At 35.3% G+C, this 24268-nt stretch overlaps 1 protein-coding gene across 1 annotated transcript in view; it reads right to left on the bottom strand.

The window, feature by feature from the left end:
• LOC141448180 (corticotropin-releasing factor-binding protein) overlaps positions 1–20206 on the bottom strand; it is a 38980-nt gene extending 18774 nt beyond the window's left edge. Inside the window, exon 1 of the mRNA XM_074116331.1 lies at positions 19920–20206. Coding sequence (XP_073972432.1) covers positions 19920–20024 — 105 coding nt within the window. The 5' untranslated portion in view covers positions 20025–20206. The remainder of the gene's footprint in view (positions 1–19919) is intronic.
• Between the last annotated feature and the right edge of the window lie 4062 nt (positions 20207–24268).

Genomic DNA, 24268 nt, shown 5'->3' on the forward strand with positions numbered 1-24268 from the left:
AATTTATAGTAAAGTATGTTGGGCGGTTATAGGCTAGACCCGCAAAGCTAAGATGTATTGCGGTACTAGTCTAGGCCTTGGATTTTATTTAATGGTTAATATGAGAAATTTATAGTAAAGTATGTTAGGCGGTTATAGGCTAGACCCGCAAAGCTAAGATGTATTGCGGTACTAGTCTAGGCCTTGGATTTTATTTAATGGTTTATATGAGAAATTTATAGTAAAGTATGTTGGGCGGTTATAGGCTAGACCCGCAAAGCTAAGATGTATTGCGGTACTAGTCTAGCCCTTGGATTTTATTTAATGGTTTAATATGAGAAATTTATAGTAAAGTATGTTGGGCGGTTATAGGCTAGACCCGCAAAGCTAAGATGTATTGCGGTACTAGTCTAGGCCTTGGATTTTATTTAATGGTTAATATGAGAAATTTATAGTAAAGTATGTTAGGCGGTTATAGGCTAGACCCGCAAAGCTAAGATGTATTGCGGTACTAGTCTAGGCCTTGGATTTTATTTAATGGTTTATATGAGAAATTTATAGTAAAGTATGTTGGGCGGTTATAGGCTAGACCCGCAAAGCTAAGATGTATTGCGGTACTAGTCTAGGCCTTGGATTTTATTTAATGGTTAATATGAGAAATTTATAGTAAAGTATGTTAGGCGGTTATAGGCTAGACCCGCAAAGCTAAGATGTATTGCGGTACTAGTCTAGGCCTTGGATTTTATTTAATGGTTTATATGAGAAATTTATAGTAAAGTATGTTGGGCGGTTATAGGCTAGACCCGCAAAGCTAAGATGTATTGCGGTACTAGTCTAGCCCTTGGATTTTATTTAATGGTTAATATGAGAAATTTATAGTAAAGTATGTTAGGCGGTTATAGGCTAGACCCGCAAAGCTAAGATGTATTGCGGTACTAGTCTAGGCCTTGGATTTTATTTAATGGTTTATATGAGAAATTTATAGTAAAGTATGTTGGGCGGTTATAGGCTAGACCCGCAAAGCTAAGATGTATTGCGGTACTAGTCTAGCCCTTGGATTTTATTTAATGGTTTTTTTTTTTTACATGGCACTACAGCCCTTGAAGGGCCTTGACCTCCTTAGTAATTTGCCTCCAGCTCTCTCTATCTGTGGCCTTTCTTCTCCAATTCCTCACACCAAGCCTTCTGAGGTCTCCTTCCACATCCTCCAACCATCTCTTTCTAGGTCTTCCCACTTTCCTCCTTCCTTCTGGCCAATTCCGGAAAATCTTTTTCAGTGCTCGATCATCGTCCATTCTTTCCAAATGTCCCAGCCATGCCAATCTTTTGCTCCTTACCTCGGCAACCAAATCCGGCGATGCAAACAATTCTTTCAGCTCCGTGTTACTTTTTATCTTCCACGAGCCATTTATAAGATTTGGCCCGTAAATCTTACGTAACACACGCCTTTCCCACACAAGAAGTTGATTGCTCTCACTCTCATTCAGTATCCAAGTTTCCGAAGCATACAGAACTATCGGTCGGATAACTGTCTTGTAGACGTTTATTTTATGTTTTCGAGAGACATTTCTGGATTTAAGGATCTTGTTTAGAGCAAACGTGCACCTACTTCCGGCCGCCAACCTCTCTTTAATTTCTTTTCTGACGTCCATTTCTCTAGTGAAGATGGCACCCAAGTATTTAAAAGCTTGTACATTTTCAAACGCTCTTCCGCTTAACATCACAGAAGGAGCGTTGCAGATTCGGTTATCGTTCCTAGAGCATAGCATATACTTGGTCTTGTATTAATGGACAGACCCACAGCCTTGGCACTGTTTTCCAATTGATCATAGCACTCTTCCAGAGCCCTTAAGGTTCTTCCTAAAAGTACTATGTCATCTGCGTAAGCCAGGTACTGCCTTGACCTATTAAATATCGTTCCGTTTGGGTTTGTCTCAATATCTCTGACAACTTTCTCCAAGGAGAGGTTAAATAGGATTGTGGAGAGGACGTCACCTTGCCTAAGACCTCTGTTTATCTCAAACTCTTGAGAGTAATCCCCTTTAATTCTGACTTTCGCAGTTGTTTTTAAGAGGCACATGTTAACGAGCCGGATTAATTTATCTGGGATGGCAAACTCTTTCATAGTTTGTAAAACTTTATTCCTGTAAAGGCTGTCATATGCTTGCCTGAAGTCCACAAATAAATGGTGAACATCAATATTGTATTCGTAACACTTCTCATGAATCAGTCTTAATGCACATATTTGGTCCGTGGTTGCTCTACTCCTTCGAAAACCAGCTTGGTAATCACCTAAAATCTGGTCCGCATACTCAGTTAGCCTCTTTGCTATTATTTTGGCCATTATCTTATAAACAACTGACAATAGGGCAATACCGCGATAGTTTTCACAGGAAGTTTTATCACCCTTCTTAAAAATTGGGCAAATTATTGCAACCGTCCAATCCTGTGGCATCTCTTCTTTTTCCCATATCATTTGTATCAGCTCAAACACTCTTTCCTGAAGAAGTTCTCCTCCCAGTTTCAGAAGTTCGGCCACTATTCCATCAGCGCCTGGAGCTTTATTATTTTTGAGTCCCATTATGATCTCAATAACTTCTTCCTTTTCAGGGTACTCTACATAATCATCATTTAGCATTTCAATATTTTCGGGTATGTTTCCTTCTCTTTGTATAGTTTCCTGTCCCATATTCAGCAATCCCTCAAAATATTCCGCCCATCTCTTCTTGATCTCCATTTCATCACCTATCATATCTCCATCCTTTCCTCTACAAAAGTCTACACCAGGTTGAAATCCTTTCCTTTCTTTCTTCACTGCTGCATAAAATTCTCTGACTCTTTTGTTTTCTCCATCCTCCTCCATTTTCTTCAAAAAATCCAGTTCGAAATTTCTTTTTTTCCTTCTACATATTTTATTTGCTTCTTTTCTTTTCTTTTTGTAATCCGTTGTATTCGCTCTCGTAGCTCTTTCTATCATTTTTATTCTTGCCTTATTTCTTTCTTCTAAGGCATACTTACACTCCTCATCGAACCACATGCTTCTTTGCATCTTTTCCTTCCTTCCTACAGAACTTTCTGCTGCAGTGTTAATTGCTATCCTTACATCTTCCCATCGTTGGGCTACATTGTCTTCTTCTTGATCGCTTCTCACACTGAGACCTTTTTCTACTTCCTCGATATATTTTTCTCTACATTTTTCATCCAATTTCAATTTTTCAATGTTCCATTTCTTCTCTACTGTTCCTAATTTCCGTTAATTAAGTGATATTCGTTGTCTGTACTTAATCCTTACTAAATTATGATCGGAATCTCCATCTGCTCCTCTACAACTTTTAACATCACAGATATCAGAGGCATGTCTAAAATCAATCATCACGTGATCAATCTGATTTTTTCGGAGGCCATCAAGCGTTCTCCAGGTTTCTTTATGAATGTTTTTATGAGGGAATTGCGTACTTCTAATGGACATATTTTTTGATATAGCAAAGTCAATCACTCTCATCCCGTTTTCATTACTAATTTCGTGTAGACTGTGGCGTCCTAAAAATGGGCGGTAACTTTCCTCTTGCCCTAGCTTAGCATTGAAGTCTCCTAACACGATTTTAATATCGTTAGAGGGTATGCTGTCATATACTGCCTCCAGTTGTCCATAGAATTCGTCTTTTACTTCCTCATCTTTATCCTCTGTGGGAGCATGGACATTAATAAGTGAAATACTGAAAAATTTTGCCTTTATTCTAAGTGTAGAGATTTTTTCATTCACATTTTTAAAATTTACCACTAAGTGTTTAATTTTATTATTTATTAGGAAACCAGTTCCAAAGTTTCCTTTTATGCTGCCTCCATGGAAAATGGTATAATTTCCAGATCTAAACACACCTTCATTTTTCCATCTAATCTCCTGGAGAGCAGCAAGACTAACTTTGTATTTATCCAATTGTTCAATCAAATTTTTTAACGCTCCAGGTTTACCTAAACTTCTAACATTCCATGTTGCTAGCCAAAGATTTGTTCCGTTTCCTCGCCTGTTTCGTACCTTTTTAGCTGTCGGTATATTACTTTTTGGTTCCATAACAAGTAAGATTTTTCTAAGATAGGGGTGTTAACCCTATGCTAAACCCCCATTACTTTGGAGGACCTAGGATTTTATGAGGTTTACTCCTCTGGCCTAAGCCTGGACTTAGGGACGGAAACCCTAAGTTGTGTATTGTTATGCCTTTGTGTATGTGTAATGTGAATGTGTAGTGTAATGTGTTCAGTGTACTGTTTTGGTGAGTGTGCATGGTGTACTAAGCTCAGGAACCCGTGGGGTCACTACTCCCCAAGTAGTTGCATGCAACAACTACCCCTTATTTAATGGTTAATATGAGAAATTTATAGTAAAGTATGTTAGGCGGTTATAGGCTAGACCCGCAAAGCTAAGATGTATTGCGGTACTAGTCTAGCCCTTGGATTTTATTTAATAGTTAATATGAGAAATTTATAGTAAAGTATGTTAGGCGGTTATAGGCTAGACCCGCAAAGCTAAGATGTATTGCGGTACTAGTCTAGCCCTTGTATTTTTATTTTTAATGGTTAATAATTAACCATTTTGTATTTTTATTTAATGGACTATTTGGGGATAGGCACCCCTTTCTAAAGTAGGTTTTCTACGTAACTTACTATTTTACAGCTGATTGCTAGCAAAAAATACGTTTTGAAAGTTTTGGTTTAATGAAAATTGGTATCTGGAAAACTATATAAAAAAAAAGTCGTACGAGTGTTTAAACGAAAGTGTTTTCTAATTCGGGAAACCATAACCGTGTCTATATTCTCTATGGAAACCATTTTGAACATTTAAATAGCACATCACAATGCTAAACCTCTTTGTTAGAGCAAAGAGCCAATGAAGAGCTTTTTCTGGTTAGAAATTATTTACTAAGTATACTTTCCAGCAATACATAGAAGCCTGCATGGTTGAGTCTATACAGACAATAATTTAGGAGTACGTCCAGAATGGGCGTTTTAATTAATTGCGGGTTTTCATTGCTGTCTGTGATTAAAGCTTTGATTGAACCAGTTGAATCTCTCTTAATCGTTTCACTGCCCACTGAATCATTCGCCGGCTTCTTGTTGGGGGGGGGGGAGCGGGGCACACTGTCAAAATCCATTCAATCTAGTCAGTCAAAATTTTTTAAAACACGACCTTCAAAGAAGACGAATTACGATTATATACTTGTATTACGTTAAAAATATTGAATTTTCTTACTTTCAAAATATTCATTTAGATTTGCTAAGTTTAAAAAAGTGATTTTTATAAATTCAACTATGAATATATGATACAAATTATTATCAAAAATGAAAAAAAATCACAGAAAACTGAGACTTTATATTCCGATTGGGTTCCATCTGTGAATCCGACTGGAATTCAAAGACGGAAGTTCTTCTACCGGAAGTCCACTTTTAATAATCTATGATTTATTTAATATTCTGATTATTTTTATTTTTATTCTATTTTTTAAAATGTCTCCTACGATTTTGTCTAAACACACGTAGGCCTGAAAACTTTTAAAAAAAATAATTTTACTATGAAACTTCATTTTATGGTTTCTGTGGAGGAGAAAGTGCCATTTTGGTACACTGGCCTGTTTTACCACTTTCTGATGTTAGTAATTTTATTAAAATGTGTGAATTGTATTTTTAAAGAATGAGTGCATCAGTGTGCGTAACGAATGTATTTCACATAGTGTAGGACGTCAACAGTTGAGGAAATTGGCGCCCGAAGCGTTTTCCAGTGCACTGTCCAGCTTCCGGACAATGTTCTCTCTCTCTATACAGACAGAAACTATCCATAGTCAGAACTCGCTAAAACTTAATTGTTTACAATATTTTTAATTGATACAGCTGTTGTGTATTTGTTGTTTAGCGATGTAGTAAACATTGAGTAAATTAATTGTGTATTAATTAATAATCGATAAACAGTTAATTACATTTATTGTTGATCCTTTGCTAATAAAACGGGCCAGAAATAAACCAATTAACAGGAAGGAAGTGTGTTGCAGGCAGGTCTACGGGGTGGCCAACTTTATCTCGAAACTTTAGTTCAACTACTCGGTAACTTCCTCTGACTGAGTGCGCGACTATACCCAACTTTATACGTGCTGATATTCCATCAACTACAGTAATGTAGCAGTACAGTCTGTTCTGCGGCGGGTCACCCTCCTCACTATAGTGAATACATATTGTTTGGATATAATCCAAACAACAACCATTAGGTGGTAGCAGGGCAACAGGGACAGTATATGGGATATTTGACCCATTTCCGGTATCTCGAGATAATTCTCACACGTAGATTTCCTCATTTTGTTTTTGGTTTTCAGTGGGATAATGGAAGCAATTCTCAGAATTTCTTAGAAGGTACTTTAAGATGTACTGCCAAGTAATGGGAGGTTGTGCCGACCCTGAACAAAATAGATCGGCAGCCACATTTTCTCCTGCGGGAAAATCTATTATGTATCTAATTCAAATAAATAATAAAATTTAATCCATTTATGCATACATAAAAACACGAAAAATTTTTAGCAAAGTATGTATAGATTAGCATATTAGCTGACTAGACTTAAAAGGACAAGCAATGACGAAACGTGCGAAACTGCTTTATAGACTTCTTGGACGACGCTCCAAATTACCCATAGAACTCAAACGATTATTATACAGTACTATCCTCAAACCTATGTGGACTTACAGGACTATAGCTGTGTGGTTCAGCCAAACCATCAAACGTACGGACTGTGCAAACATTTCAATCAAAACTCCTCCGACAGATAGCTGACGCACCTTTCTACGGTGACTAACCTCACTCTTCACAACGACCTCAACATTCCCTTCCTAGACCAACACGCCAAGACTAAATATCAAAAATTCCATACTGCTCTCTCTACTTGCTCAAATCCTCTTGCACAGTCTCTCGCCTCCTCTGACATCCCTAACAATACTCCCCGGCGACTGAATCGCCAGTGGCCCTGCGACTTCCTTACAGTCTGAAGGCCTAAACGCCATTATTCTCCTCCTCCTATTCTCCTCCTCCTATTCTCCTCCTCACATTCTCCTCTCTCCTATAGAGAGTGCTACCGCTGGGTAGCTTCTCTCCTCCTGCTCTCCTCCCGCACCAGTTCATCTCATTCACCTCCTACTTACTTATTGTATATATTTATACAGATTGTAAATTACAAAATAAATTAAAAAAAAAAAATTATTAGCTGAAGATAATGTGCCCCTGTCTTAACCCCGTTATGTTTGCAAACACAGCAGTGGTGTATTGCGTGTATAGCCTACTCTAACGCCTATTTACTCGCTTTGTTAAGCAATTACTATTGGCTGTTAGACTGGGTAGAGGAAAGTGTTGCGATTGGCTCAAACTCTCTGTTTTAGTTTTCGTCTGTAAATATCAGCTGTAAGTTTTGATCTGAAAAAGGAGATTTTATAAAATGGTGTGTTTGAGTGTGTGAAACGGAAAATCACACGTAGCTTTACATTTCATTTAGTTGCTATCAAGAAGGCGTCCGTTCGTAAATTAGTGGTCAAATTTTCACATTTTATCAATAACGGAAATGTGAAGCAATCTCCATACCAAAAATAAGAAAGTAATCAGCAGCATTACCAACTTAATACTGTGATAAATAAATAATTTACCTTCACATGACCTGATAAATTTATTTAGTTCTGATGTAGAAACGTATTCAATACACACGATTTCCATCACACAACGGTAATCCTTTAATCTGGGAAGCCAACCTAATGTGTGTATATCTTCTAGCCAGGTGACTCTCACGACAGGAAATCTACCGACAACATTATCCGCCTAGCAATTCATAGTTCTGGCACTTTTTCATAAAAATTTTCCTGCAAACATGAACTTTGTACCAAATAAGTTTAATTCGCCTTTTATTTTAAGTACAAATATTGATAGTCTAGAGCCTAGAGTGAAGCATAGGTTTACTTTATTAATGCAGCGGTTCTGGATAGAATCTAGTAGCATAATTTATGTTGACATGTTAAGCGGCAACGTTTTTTCAAACTTTGGAACTTAAGACACGAGATGCGTTAAAATACCTACTTAACCTAAATTAATAATAAAAATAGACTTTATTTTTTTGCTTCAAGAACTTCACGAAATATAAAACATTGTTTTTGCTTTACGTTAAACTTATTGCAACATAAAAACGGTTACTGTTAAACCAAAATGGAAGGCGACCATTTATTATTGCCACCAGAAGAGCCGGCGATACAAAACTTTGGAAATTTCAGCGCTTAAGATGTCCGCTTTTATGGTCTCTACTTGCCTCTGAAGTGCTACTTTAGTATAATGTGTGGTTCAAACAATTCTTTTTTTTTTTCATAATTAATATGATTGTAGTATCGCACGACTAATTAACTTTGTCAAGTAGCGTAGCTCACTTAGCTGACAAGTAGAATACTGTTAAACATTCTAGAGTTCATAAATATATTGTAATGAAGGTGCCACGGTAGCCGAACGGTTATAGTCTAGACCCGCAAAGCTAAGATGTATTGCGGTACTAGTCTAGCCCTTGGATTTTATTTAATGGTTAATGTGAGGAATTTATAGTGAAGTATGTTAGGCAGTTATAGGCTAGACCCGCAAAGCTAGGATGTATTGCGGTACTAGTATAGCCTTTGAATTTTATTTAATGGTTAATATGAGAAATTTATAGTAAAGTATGTTAGGCGGTTATAGGCTAGACCCGCAAAGCTAAGATGTATTGCGGCACTAGTATAGCCTTTGGATTTTATTTAATGGTTAATATGAGAAATTTATAGTAAAGTATGTTAGGCGGTTATAGGCTAGACCCGCTAAGCTAAGATGTATTGCGGTACTAGTATAGCCTTTGGATTTTATTTAATGGTTAATATGAGAAATTTATGGTAAAGTATGTTAGGCGGTTATAGGCTAGACCCGCAAAGCTAAGATGTATTGCGGCACTAGTATAGCCTTTGGATTTTATTTAATGGTTAATATGAGAAATTTATGGTAAAGTATGTTTGTTAGGTGGTTATAGGCTAGACCCGCAAAGCTAGGATGTATTGCGGTTCTGGTTTAGCCCTTGGATTTTATTTAATGATTAGTATGAGAAATTTATAGTTAAGTATGTTTGTTAGTCGCCACCGTCCACGACACCTAATTTGGATGTAAAGCCCGCCTGTAATAAAAGGCATTACTTTACTTTATATTGTAACGAACAAATTCTGGACCCTCTCTTGGCCATAACCACCCCTTCGGCCATAATAGTAGAACCCCACAAGAGATTTTCCCAGAAAAATGATTGGAAAAACTAAAGTTTCGGATCTTCCGGTTGAAGGGTTTCGGTGACTAAGTGAGAAACGGATTTCCCTGTTATATAAAGTCGAGATTCTGGATTTTTTTCTTCTTTCTTCAACACGAAACTTCAAAATGTCTATTCAAGATTTCGAAACTCCCCCTCCCACGAAAGTAACAATAAAATACCGTAACACTTCCAATATCCAATATTGGTATCACTCCCAATTTCTGGAAAAAAAATAACTTGTTATTAGGAAATCGCTAAAACAGCAGGCTATTTGTTCCCATTTCATTTACACCGATTAATTGCTATTTTGTTTCATGAAATGTTAGTTTAGTTTTTAATGACCAATCAACATTTTATTACCATCTCTTTCTAGTTTAGCTCGTTAAGTTGATGAAAAGAGGAAAGGGGAAACGGCAAAATTTAATGACAAGACTAGCCAATCAATTTATTAAGCCTCACTTCATTACTTGTACGATACACACATAGTTAGCCAACTGTCATCTTGATAATCTTTAAGAACTGTCACTTCCCTCAAAGGCGGCCGAAACTGCGTATTTTTTTGATAAGAAAATGGCGACCCAATTAAATTCTCTTTGTATTTACTTTATTCAATTGGTTTTGAAAAAATTATTGTTCTGTACGCTGAATGTTCTCCTGATAGATTTTCTTAACCTTACAGGATAGCCTAGTGCAACCTCTCCTTTTTCTAAACTTGGTATTAATATTTTGCGCTCGTTGATCTAAAAGTTTAATCCGAACATTTTCGTGGGGGGCTTTGCTTGTAATTTGGATGTTTACCGGAAACTCCCGTAATTACAGGTTTTTCTTCCCCCTAGAAGAATTAAGTTTTTGGGGAAGATCTGGAGGAGTGGGTGGGAGTTTTCTCTCAAATTTTACTCCAAATGTTCATTACAGGAAGTGCAGCCGCTTTCGAGTAGATAGCCTTAACCGGAAATAGCCGTTTTGACGACTATTGATGACGAAAAAAGTGTTTTCCAGTCGTCCTCTCCCTTTGTCTCACTCACACACACACTCTCTCTGACGGCCTCTATCTCTTTCACTTCCCAACGGTACGTCCTGTGACTTTGCATTTGTTTTGCTAGAGAGAAACAAAAAAAAAAGACGCTGAACGATAAGAACTTCGCCTCTTGCTGGCAAGAGTTTAGTTTCCTGTTTCTTGTATCTGATGAGAAAGTGGTGTTTTTAAAATGGTTTCTTGGGATCTGGGACTGGGATATCTGATCTTCTTCCCTCTTATTAGTATCATTTTTCCTAAAAGAACATACCCTGGAAACTGCGTTAGATTACATCTTGTGAGCACCTTATCAATTTTTATTCAATAATTCAATTTATTTTGGCTGCCCGGAAATTATGAAATCTGAAATGACGTCACCAAAAAAAAAAACATTACTTATTGTTCACTTGGTAAAAGGAAGTGTAGTGATAGCGTCCAATTTCCCATATCAAGTTCTCACTTCCGGCATATTCCTGTATGAGATTAAGGGTGCGTTCCACTAAGCGCTCACAACGATCAAAATGTACCTTCAGCCGTTCCACATGACGACCACGGCGGTCATAGTGAACGTGGTAGAAACGTCACTAATGACGTCATTATTTTCGCTCACGCGAAGCTCACAACGCCCCCCCCCCATCTTAAGAGCTGGGTCGAAGTGGGCGTTCAGAAATTTGGCGCAATTTTTTAAAAGCAAAGATGGCAACCGAAAAAATTATCTCAGGTAAATAATTGAATGTGTTTCTCGAAAGTTTAAAAATAATAATAAAATGAAAATTTACTTATCCCTTTACATACTAAATCACTGAATAACGATCAATTACACTTTGATAGTTAATAATACGTGGCCTAAATTTTCGCTTTTCACCATTGCGATTTTGTAAAATTGCATTCCACCTTTTATCAGAACTAGATAAAGAACTTTCTAAAGCATTATTAATAAATATCCAACTGTTGCCACAAAAGACATTTTAATTTTATTTAAACGTAAATTTTATAAATACTCCAAAATGTAATATAAAAAATTGAATCAGGTTTATTATTTATTTTTAATATAAGTCAACTTTACCAATAATTAATAAAGTTTATTATAACTGCTTATAAAAAAGGGATTAGCTATGCGGTTAGCGTACTGGACGCCCACGCGGAGGTCTCGGGTTTGAATCCAGCTGCTGGCCATTAGATTTTCTCTTCCTAGAAGCTTCTTACAGCTCACTGTCCGGTGATGGACAGTGTTGTCTGTAACGAGAGAACACTGTCCGGAGGCCGGCAGTGCACTGAAAAAAGCTCTGGGTGCCAATAACCTTAGATGTTGACGCGGTTAAAATTAAAAAAAAAAAACAACCTCTTCAAGCTTCTGACTTATTTTCGAGGTCGCCATTTGTAATGTTGAACATGAACGGTTAAAACGCGCCCCATAGTCCATTCTACTTCGAGATTTCGATTGCAACGTTCGCAAGTGCAAGTGGAACGGGCAAAACCACCGCGGTCGTGAGCGTGATCGTTGTGTTGACGCTTAGTGGAACGCATCTCCTTACTGGGACCAGAGTGGAGTGGATAAAGGCGTAGGAATGATTACGTAGGAAAGGATGACGTAGGAAACCAAAAAATTTGAAGAAAATCAGCTGATTAGAAGTGCTGCCACTATGCAAAATACGATAGATTTTGGTGGGAAATAGAAGTCACGTGTAATTTTTCGTAGAAGTTCTAGTTTCTACAAGAAATTGTAGTAAGAAAAAGTCATGTAAGTGGTTGTGGAAGATTTTTTGATTTTCATTCATATTATTTTGTATGCTTATGAATGGAATAGTTTTTTCCATTGATACAAGTGGTAGTGGTAGTGTTCTCTTTCATTGTGGTTCTATGTGTGCGTGTGTAAGTATGAGTGCGTGTGTGGTGATCTGTATCCGCCATTTTTCTTTAGACCCAGGGTTCCACCTTCGAACTGCCGATGAATCGAAACAATTTTCCTTTTTTTTCCCGCAATACAATAGGAGAACCTCAAATGGGCGGTTAAAAAAAAGAACAGGAAGTATAAGTCAGAGTGTGCGCTCGTATTGTCTAGATCTAGTTACAGTCGTACCAATACATTGCACTCAAAATAGCACTGGTAATCACTCGGTATTTTAACATGGAAGGAAGGGGGGGGCCTCGCTCCATTCTGGGCAACTTCCCTCAGTAATAATAATGAACTGACCCAAAAAGTTTTTTGGACCAATCATTTTTCCCGCTTTCAGAAGTGTTAACTTACGTACGTTAATTTACATATGTACATAATGCTAAAGCATTTATCGTCGTAACACCCAAGTAAGTCTGGGGGAAATGTCGTGGTTGTATTTTGCAGGAAATAGAAATTTGAATAATGTTGGCAGTTTTGCGGGGCTTTTAGTGTATCGTATGTTCTGGTGAAGAAGGCTTTTTAGTTGAGGAACATTTTGCAGGAAATATGTTTTGACGTCATTTCCCCCTTAAATATAATTTAATTTGAACAATTTTTATTTATATTCAATGCCATGATCTTGCCTGTTTTTACACTTTTGCCGTCAATATTTGGTGGAAAAGTAATTTTCTGTTCCAACTCACAGGACAAGCGGAAGTACTACGATCTATTATTAAATGTGGGAAATTTAGTTTCCACCATAAATAATCATTTTTAAGGGCCCTGAGTTCGAAAATTGGTATTTTTTTTTTTTACAACAACAATTTTTACAACAAAATGTAACGATTTCCGGGAAATCGTTGGAGCGGTATTCGAGAAAAGCTCAAAATGAAAATCGAATCATTAAAGTAACAATTCCGGCTCAGATCTAGTCATAGTAGTTCCTTAAACAGATCCATCGCCTGTCTTACAGCAAGAAGACTGTTTCACAGTTGTGACCTCTGTAGATCTGTTTCCTCCTTCTTCGACTCCTCGCGCAGAAAACCATCGCCTACCCCCTCCAAAAAAGGGTTCAGGCCCCCTCCATAATTTGGATTTTTTCCTTTTCAGAATGATCTATCCGACACAATAAAACAGAGTGACTATGTTATATCTCGTCCTTAGTTCATTAAGTTTGCTGAAGTATTCCCTAGAGCCAGTGATGGTGAACCTTTTTGAGACGTTTTTAGTACTAGCTCTTGGGTCACTAATGCCCATTTGAACAAGAGTTAAGTTTAAAAATTGTAAACTAAATATTTTCAAAACTAAACATCTTTAAAATTCAGTTGGCTTAACGGGTAAAACGGGACGAAACAAGTGCTAAGGAAGACTCTTTTTCCAAACATAACTGAACAAAACCTTACAAAAGTGTGTGTTTTATCTGAAGAGAAATCTAAATATGGTTATTTTCTTTGGGTTGTCGATTTTTTTCAAACAAACAAAATATGAGTAAAAATGTAAACACTTTTGCTTTATTTCAAATACTACAAAAGCATTTGTCGGTCATTAGCGTTTTAGGACTGTAATACAGATAGAATATAAATTATCCACAACAATTAGAAAATCTAAATCAACCCGCGTAAACAAACAAATGGTTGCCTAGCAATTGTGTGGGTCAGTGAAAAAGCTTGCGCGGGTCCAGTGTCTGACCCGCGGGTCATAGGTTCGCCATCACTAGACTAACTTTGAGCTGACAAAAAAGAAAATTGAATTCAGCGCTTTGATGGCCGGCTGGCGATCGGAAAGGATGGTAATCCCCCTGATCTCCATAGTCCTTAACGAGCTTAAACTGAAAAGTACTACCAACAACGCGTGTTTTGGTTTTTTTTCTGGAAGAACTTGCCTAAGGATTCCAAGTCCAGTCCAATTTTGGACCCAAAATTAATTGTATTCAGAGAAGGTAAAAAACAAATTATATATTATATTTTACATAAATCTTTGTAAATCTACAACTGGAAACCTTGCGACAAACACTTCTTTTATTCATGTTTAAACACGTTACCTAATTACAGTTAAAGAATTTTTACTAATTAATTTTAAAATGCAAAAGTATATCGCAAAGTCATTAATTAAAAGCAAAAAACAAAACGAAAAATTGGGTGTTTCTTTAACAAGCCCAAGCCTGTTAGGTCGGCCATTTTCACAGCAATGAACAATAGAAACGTCCATCAAAGGGTTGAGGAGGGGGTTTGAAAAGTATGGAGGAGGAGGAGGAAAAGAAGAATTAAGCCATCCAACTGGCAGTGAAATTTGCAAATTTTGTTTGTTCACATTCTTTGTTGTTCGCCCAAACGGTTTGGTTAATTTGAATAGTAAACTAACATCGACGTCAGTGTATTCACTTCCGTTTTGATGAGTTCCTTTTCATACAAACATTTCTTTCTCTCTTCATTTCATCCCCCAATTCCTCGACCATTCTCTTAAATTTATATTTATAATAATCGTAAAAATAAACAAACCGGAAGTGTACACAATCACATACGAAAACTTCCTTTTTCTACAATTACTCTAACTACAGACTTCCAATTTTTTTAAAAAAGAAATACGTACCCCAACTCCTCCAAAGAGATTACATTAAAACGAAAAAAATTACTCAAAGATTAATAAACAAAATTTAAAGATCTAGAAATACATAACAAATGTATACACGAAAATTACAGGAAATTGGGACCACCTTCTCGGAAAAACTGTACAAAAAACAAAAAAAAATAAAATCAACTATTTCCTTGAAAACTTATAAAAAGAAAAGCGGTAAAAGGTTCTGTTTAAAATCTCCTGAAAATTGCACTAATTCAAAAAAATAAAATTTGAAAACCCCCAAACTTTAACCTTCTCTATCTCATTAATTTAACTCTAAATATCTCGTTTCCTAGTCGACAGATTTTTACAAAATTGTATACAATTATAGACAATCATTCTCTTCATATACAAGTAAAATATAAACAAAATCTATCGAGTAGTTTTCGAGATATTTTAAGTTAAAGATTTCACTGTTTCAAACGAAACCACAATTTAACTCTAAATATCTCGTTTCTCACTCGACAGATTTTTACTAAATTTTATACAATTATGGACAATAGTTGTCTCCATATAGAAGTAAAATATAAACAAAATCTATCTAGTAGTTTTCGAGATATTTAAAGTTAAATATTTCACCGTTTCAAACTAAACCAAAATTTAACTCTAAATATCTCGTTTCCCAATCGACAGATTTTTACTAAATTTTATACAATTATGGACAATAGTTGTCTCCATATACAAGTAAAATATAAACAAAATCTATCGAGTAGTTTTCGAGATATTTAAAGTTAAAGATTTCACTGTTTCAAACGAAACCACAATTTAACTCTAAATATCTCGTTTCTCAATCGACAGATTTTTACTAAATATTATACAATTATGGACAATAGTTGTCTCCATATAGAAGTAAAATATAAACAAAATCTATCGAGTAGTTTTCGAGATATTTAAAGTTAAAGATTTCACTGTTTCAAACGAAACCACAATTTAACTCTAAATATCTCGTTTCCCACTCGACAGATTTTTACTAAATATTATACAATTATGGACAAAAGTTGTCTCCATATACAAGTAAAATATAAACAAAATCTATCGAGTAGTTTTCGAGATATTTAAAGTTAAAGATTTCACTGTTTCAAACGAAACCACAATTTAACTCTAAATATCTCGTTTCCCACTCGACAGATTTTTACTAAATTTTACACAGTTATAGACAATAGTAGTCCTCATATACAAGTAAAATATAAACAAAATCTATCGAGTAGTTTTCGAGATATTTAAAGTTAAAGATTTCACTGTTTCAAACGAAACCACAATTTAACTCTAAATATCTCGTTTCTCAATCGACAGATTTTTACTAAATATTATACAATTATGGACAATAGTTGTCTCCATATACAAGTAAAATATAAACAAAATCTATCGAGTAGTTTTCGAGATATTTAAAGTTAAATATTTCACCGTTTCAAACTAAACCAAAATTTAACTCTAAATATCTCGTTTCCCAATCGACAGATTTTTACTAAATTTTATACAATTATGGACAATAGTTGTCTCCATATACAAGTAAAATATAAACAAAATCTATCGAGTAGTTTTCGAGATATTTAAAGTTAAAGATTTCACTGTTTCAAACGAAACCACAATTTAACTCTAAATATCTCGTTTCCCACTCGACAGATTTTTACTAAATTTTACACAGTTATAGACAATAGTAGTCCTCATATACAAGTAAAATATAAACAAAATCTATCGAGTAGTTTTCGAGATATTTAAAGTTAAAGATTTCACTGTTTCAAACTAAACCAAAATTTAACTCTAAATATCTCGTTTGCCAATCGACAGATTTTTACTAAATTTTATACAATTATGGACAATAGTTGTCTCCATATACAAGTAAAATATAAACAAAATCTATCAAGTAGTTTTCGAGATATTTAAAGTTAAAGATTTCACTGTTTCAAACGAAACCACAATTTAACTCTAAATATCTCGTTTCTCAATCGACAGATTTTTACTAAATATTATACAATTATGGACAATAGTTGTCTCCATATAGAAGTAAAATATAAACAAAATCTATCGAGTAGTTTTCGAGATATTTAAAGTTAAAGATTTCACTGTTTCAAACGAAACCACAATTTAACTCTAAATATCTCGTTTCCCACTCGACAGATTTTTACTAAATTTTATACAATTATGGACAATAGTTGTCTCCATATAGAAGTAAAATATAAACAAAATCTATCGAGTAGTTTTCGAGATATTTAAAGTTAAAGATTTCACTGTTTCAAACGAAACCACAATTTAACTCTAAATATCTCGTTTCTCAATCGACAGATTTTTACTAAATATTATACAATTATGGACAATAGTTGTCTCCATATAGAAGTAAAATATAAACAAAATCTATCGAGTAGTTTTCGAGATATTTAAAGTTAAAGATTTCACTGTTTCAAACGAAACCACAATTTAACTCTAAATATCTCGTTTCCCACTCGACAGATTTTTACTAAATATTATACAATTATGGACAAAAGTTGTCTCCATATACAAGTAAAATATAAACAAAATCTATCGAGTAGTTTTCGAGATATTTAAAGTTAAAGATTTCACTGTTTCAAACGAAACCACAATTTAACTCTAAATATCTCGTTTCCCACTCGACAGATTTTTACTAAATTTTACACAGTTATAGACAATAGTAGTCCTCATATACAAGTAAAATATAAACAAAATCTATCGAGTAGTTTTCGAGATATTTAAAGTTAAAGATTTCACTGTTTCAAACGAAACCACAATTTAACTCTAAATATCTCGTTTCTCAATCGACAGATTTTTACTAAATTTTATACAATTATAGACAAAAGTTGTCTCCATATACAAGTAAAATATAAACAAAATCTATCGAGTAGATTTCGAGATATTTAAAGTTAAAAATTTCACGTTTTCAAGCGAAATCAAAATTTTACTCTAAATATCTCATTTCCAACTCGACAGATTTTTACTAAATTTTATACAATTATAGACAATAGTTTTCTCCATATACAAGTAAAATATAAACAAAATCTATCGAGTAGTTTTCGAGATATTTAAAGTTAAATATTTCACCGTTTCAAACTAAACCAAAATTTAACTCTAAATATCTCGTTTCTCAATCGACAGATTTTTACTAAATATTATACAATTATAGACAATAGTTGTCTCCATATACAAGTAAAATATAAACAAAATCTATCGAGAAGTTTTCGAGATATTTAAAGTTAAAAATTTCACTTTTTCAAACGAAACCAAAATTTAACTCTAAATATCTCGTTTCCTACTCGACAGATTTTTACTAAATTTTATACAATTATAGACAATAGTAGTCTCCATATACAAGTAAAATATAAACAAAATCTATGGAGTAGTTTTTGAGATATTTGAAGTTAAATATTTCACAATTTGGTAAAGAATTCATTTAAATCTAATCAATATAAAAGATGTTATAAAAGGTTTGATATTTGAACGTATTAGAAAATCTCCAAACTTACTTTTCCATATCTCAATAAGTATTATCACTAAAACATTGCGATATATACCAGTTATAGACCTTACTTTTCTGTACAGTTTGGTATAGAAATCGTTGAAATCTAATGAATACGAAAGATGTTATAAGTGGTTTGAACTTTGAACGAATTAGAAAAACTCCAAACTTTTACCTTCCATATCTCAATAACTGTTATCACTAAAATATTGCGATTTATACCAGTTATAGACCTTACTTTTCTGTACAGTTTGGTATAGAAATCGTTGAAATCTAATGAATACGAAAGATGTTATAAGTGGTTTGAACTTTGAACGAATTAGAAAATCTCCAAATTTTAACCTTCTATTTCTCATGAACTATTATTTCTAAAACACTGCGATTTAATCCAGTTATAGAGCAAACTATTCTCTACAATTTGGTAAAGAAATCGTTGAAATCTAATGAAACGAACTAAGAGGTTTGAACTTTAAACGAATTAGAAAAATACCAAACTTTAACCTTCCATATCTCAATAACTGTTATCACTAAAACAGTGCAATTTAATTCATTTATAGAGCTTACTTTTCTCTACAATTTGGTAAAGAATTCATTCAAATCTAATCAATAAAAATGATGTTATAAAAGGAACGTATTAGAAAACCACAAAACTTTAACCTTCTATATCTCATAAACTATTATCACCAAAACACTGCGATTTATACCAGTTATAGAGCTTACTATTCTCTACAATTTGGTAAAGAATTCATTCAAATCTAATCAATAAAAATGATGTTATAAAAGGTTACATATTTGAATGTATTAGAAAACCTCCAAACTTTAACTTTCCACATCCCAATAAGTATTATCACTAAAACACTGCGATTTATACCAGTTATAGACCTTACTTTTCTCTACAGTTTGGTAAAGAAATCATTGAATACGAAAGATGTTATAAGAGGTTTGAACTTTGAATGTATTAGAAAACCACAAAACTTTAACCTTCCATATCTCAATAACTGTTATCACTATAACAATGCAATTTGTTCCTGTTATAACTAGAGTTAACTTTTCTGGTTTTTCAAAATGATAATTTTATTTGTTTCTACAGCGGAAACCGTTTTAGATATAATCTATATTGATGCGCAAAAGTAACTAATTCTCGCTTCTTTTTTTAAATTTTTTTATGGACATTAATTTTTCAGCAATTTTTGGTTTGTGCGTGAAAATTTTTTGCTATTCTCGTGTTCTTTATTCTTGACTTGGAGTTAATTTAGATGCCAAATTTTTTTAAGAAACTAGAAAAGGACACGACCGTAAAATTTGGATTCTTTTCCTTTTTGGCGTGATTATTCTATAGATTTTCTTGTGAATTCATGGTATCATATGAAAAGCTATTTTTCTTTTTTGGTTTTCTGGAAAATTCACCATAGTATTGTGGTAGGAGGTGTGAATGGATTGTTTGAAGGAAATTCTTCATCCGAAAAGCGCTCTTGTATAATAAATGTTTTTTACACTGGTAAAGCTTTTTTTTTTTATAATCCGAGTTGTGAAGCTCTACAATAAATTTTCTTTAAGTGAATTTATCGTTTAAGTGTAAAGTTTAAACTTGGAAGCCAAAGCGCAAAAAAAAAAGAAAAAGGAAATATAACTAGTACGTACAGGAAGTGGACTAGCCGTGACGATGTTCGTGGTGAAAATAGCGGCAACGCTGATGATCACAAGTGCCGAAGACATGATGATGAGCTCGCTAGCTCGACTGACCATACACTGGGGCTACTGGGCGAACGCTTAGTTTTTGTCTGTCTGTCCTATGTATGAGTGCCGTGTGATGTCGACGCGCGCGAATAGTGTTCACCACTGTCTCCTGTTGAGTGTTGTCTCGGCCGTCTGTCAGTTCCGCGTGGTGTTCTGCTAGCTGCTAGTTAAGGGTTGCTACTGACACTGCCTCCTCCTATATATATATGTGTGTATATATATATATCTACATGTATATCTGTTGCATGTCTCCTCCCACTCCTTCAAATACTGCCGCCTTCAACAACCGCCCCCGCTATAATCACTTCACTGTTTAGTTATTTATAGTCATTACTAAAATTTAATTGTTTTTAAATTATATAATCATTTTAATTTTCTTTTATCTCTCATTGTAATCAGATTATCGATTTTGAATTTTTCACGGAAATGACCGTTTTGAATAACTTATTTTCTCACTGTTAATGATTTCCAAGAAAAACAATTTTCGGGAAGAGTTTTAGAGTACGAGTACTGCACTCGTATGTGCAGTCTTTTCTCTTCAAGGGTGATATTTCTGTACACTGTACGGAATCATATATAAGACCCTGATAAGGCTGGTAGTACTCTATGGAAGCGAGTGCTTGGGTATCTGACCCAAGAGAGCCAGACAGCCTTGAGAGTGTGGGAAAGAAAAGTCTTGAGGAAGAGATATGGTCCTGGTAAACGAGCGAGGAGGAAGATGGAGAATCCGCACCAACTTAGAACTGCTTACCCTTTATGGAGAAACAGACATCGTTGCATACATTAAAAAAGGAAGACTAAGTTGGTTAGGACATGTGGAAAGGATGGTGGACAACAGCATCCCTAAACGCCTTTTATATGGAAGGCCCCGGTAGGCGTCAGAATAAGAGGTAGGCCAAGAATGCGATGGCTTGATGACGTCGAGGGGGATTTGAGAAAGGCGGGTGTGCGAAGGTGGAGACTGAAGACTCTTGGATAGAGCTCAGCAGGAGAGCCTTGGTTGAGGAGGCCCTGGTCCTTTTAGGACTGTATCGCCGAACAGGAAGGAAGTACGGCCTCATCAGCTTATGTAAGAATTAAATATATGTAAGTAAAGTATCCGATTTTAACCAAGTTAACTGTTTATGACGAAGATATTCGTCATGAAAAAAGTGTAAAATTTTGTGTTATGGCGAGTATATTCGTCATGCTTTTTTCAGTAGTTTCAGTAGAATTTGATGTATTTGGTTCCTATTTATAGGTTGAAAAAATAATTGCCATTTCATTCGTGATACATTTATTCAGCCGAGCTTTCGACCCCTAGGGGACTAGACCTCATCTTCAAGGCTAGTTTAAAAAGTAATATTTTACATTACAGGGTTGGTGTGTCTTCTGTCTTGTCTGTTCATGGACTCTCTAATGATGTAAAACAGTACATTGTAACTAGCCCTGAAGATGACCTAGTCCCTAGGTCGAAAGCTCGGCAGAATAAATGTATCACGACTGAAATGGCAATTACTTTTTCATCCTATTGAAAACTATGAATCAGTCACCAAAAAGAATGAGAACAACAGTTCCTATTTATGTTAATATAATTAAATTAATACATGAAATTAATACATGAAATAAATACATGAAAGTACATGAAATAAATAACGGGGAAAAAAAGAAATATAAAGGTCATTTCATTGAAACCCAATTTCATATCAAACATACTCTGGGTTTGACGGAATATATTCGTCATCGCTTATTTTTGTACGACGCACGTTGGGGACACATTTTCCAACGCACATCTGTAGACCAGTAAGTGCCAGTATTTTTGCGATTTTACACATTATATTGTACACTTCCTTAACCTTCATCAAAAAATGTAACAAAAATTTGTTTGACCGGAAGGGCGATGTTCTATTTCCGCTTTATCGAGTTCTCTACTTTTACTGAATAATCACCAATTACATTCTAACTTGAAAAATAACGATATCTTTTTTTTTGGTGACTTTGGAGAAGCAGTGATTCATGATTCCCTCAGCTTAATCATTTTCAGTACAATTTCAGCCAATTGTCCTGGTTAGTAGAATAGATTAGATTAGACTAGGGCGGCCTCAAGGCCTACGCCACTGCGACCCCTTTGGATCTATTGTGGCTCCCCTCTCTCTAAAGCTCACCCTCCAGACCCGTCCGCTTAATCAGACTCTTAATGCTGGAGAGCGACTCTTGGGTAAAGCTCACAGGACTTGGTTTTTTTTCCTCCCCCGAGAAGTAACATCCAGACAAGCCAGACAAGCCGCTCACACTGACACAACACGTGCAGTGCCGTTTCCTCTTCTTCCTGACAGAACCTACAAAGGCTATCATCTGCCAGGTGTTTTCTGTGCCTGCAGTGGCCAGTTAATAGGCCTACAATTATCCTTATAGCCCCACGGCCTTGACGGATTAATTCTGCGGTCAGCGTCCTGGTTAGTTAAGAAATCCTATTTTTCAAGATACTTTACGTAAATCACGATAAGTTAACAATTGTACGTTAAATTTCGCTCCTTGGGGTGTAATGATTGGCAAAATATCTGATGGATATGATCGGTCGGAAGATGCTGCGCTCTGGATATGGAGAAGCGGTATGGAATCTGGATTAATTCTAGCTTTATAGGAGAAAGAGGGACATCTGAGGTCATTAGCGTCCGTAGTTCTCCGAAGACACTACCACCCGCATTAATGAGGAAACCCAACGTTACAGGATGCTGGGACTCTTAAGAAGAGAGCCTGGGTTCGAAGCGGAGATTTCCACTGCCAACAGAACTAATCTTCTTCCCTTAACGTTTTCCCTTAACTTTTTATGCTCAAAATGGGGGGGGTTTATTAAATATCCACGTTTTTCAGTTGCAGTCTAAAACAATTACATTTATTAAATATGATGGCGAAATTTCCATGCTTTTAGAAGAAAGATTTATTAAATACGAGTAGAATAATGTTGTAGTTGTAAAAGATTAGAGACAGCTTTCACTTCGTCCTAAAGGCAAGGGATTTTATTAAATAATTTCCACCCCAGTGGAAAACTGAAAACTGTGTTAATTGTAGATGATTTTTCCCATTCAACCCAACCCACGGAGAAAATGGTGGAAAATGAGAGCTCCCTTTTGTACGCGCTGTTGTAAATTTTCCCCAAATAAACCATTCGGTTTAGTGGGTAAATTTTAATTGTTTACTAAAAACGGTCTGGTTCTCCAGTCTGGTTAGGCTTTATTTTCCAGCTGTACGGAGGGTCTCCCTACTTCTGGGAGGGTGGGTGACTGGAAAAATAAATTACATGTTGAATTAAAATACTGGAAATGCTTATTTAGATCTATTCTGATTAAATGCAGTGAAAATATCGTTTAACTACCACTGGCTCTTTAACAGCTCCTCGTATTTTGTATCGTTTCTGCTTTGGGGTACTGAACATCGTATTCAGTACTACACTTCATTTCAGCTGGCGGCAAATGGAAAACTTCTCCGTGAATTTTCTTTCTGTTTTTTACGTGAGCAGAAGTATTGTTCCTGTCCCACGCGGAGGTCCCGGGTTCGAATCCAGCAGCCTGGCCACATAGATTTTCTCTTCATAGGAGCTTCTTACAGCTCACTGTCCGGTGATGGACAGTGTTGTCTGTAACGAGAGAACACTGTCCGGAGGCCGGCAGTGCACTGGAAAAAGCTCTGGGCGCCAATAACCTTAGATGTTGACGCGCTTTAAATCATTTAAAATAATAATAATAATAATCTCTTACGAAAGTAAAGGAAACTTAAAAAAAGAAAACAGTGTTACCAACTTAGGTTAAATAAAAACAAAATTATTTAACATCAAACTCACGAACAAACCACCATTATGTTATCCCCCAAAATAACACTAAAACCCCCTCTTCTTAGAAGTGCCCTAAAACGGATTTCCTGTGGAAAAACTATTAAAAAAAAAAAAAAATGCAATAATGCTCCAAAAACAGGAAACTACAAAACAAGAAGTTGAGAAAAACATTTTCCAAGAAAACTATCAAAAAAACTGAGTGAAGTGGTGGTACTTCCGGTTTGCGGGAAATTTTGATCGTCAAATTTGAGTAAAGGCCCCTTTTTTTTTTGGTGGGAGTGAATCGAAATAATATAAAGCGGGCAGTTTTCCGGCGATTTTCTCGATTTTTATAAGATATTCGTCACGATCGTAATTTATTACCTTTTTTTAAAGTTAAATAACTTATTTACTTACTTATTTCCTGTCCCCCCGAGTTTGCACCTATCTTATAAATAAGAGA

Source organism: Rhodnius prolixus, unplaced genomic scaffold (assembly GCF_049639745.1).
Source record: "Rhodnius prolixus isolate KJV_2025 unplaced genomic scaffold, Rpr scaffold_13, whole genome shotgun sequence".
NCBI classification, from domain to species: Eukaryota; Metazoa; Arthropoda; class Insecta; order Hemiptera; family Reduviidae; genus Rhodnius; species Rhodnius prolixus.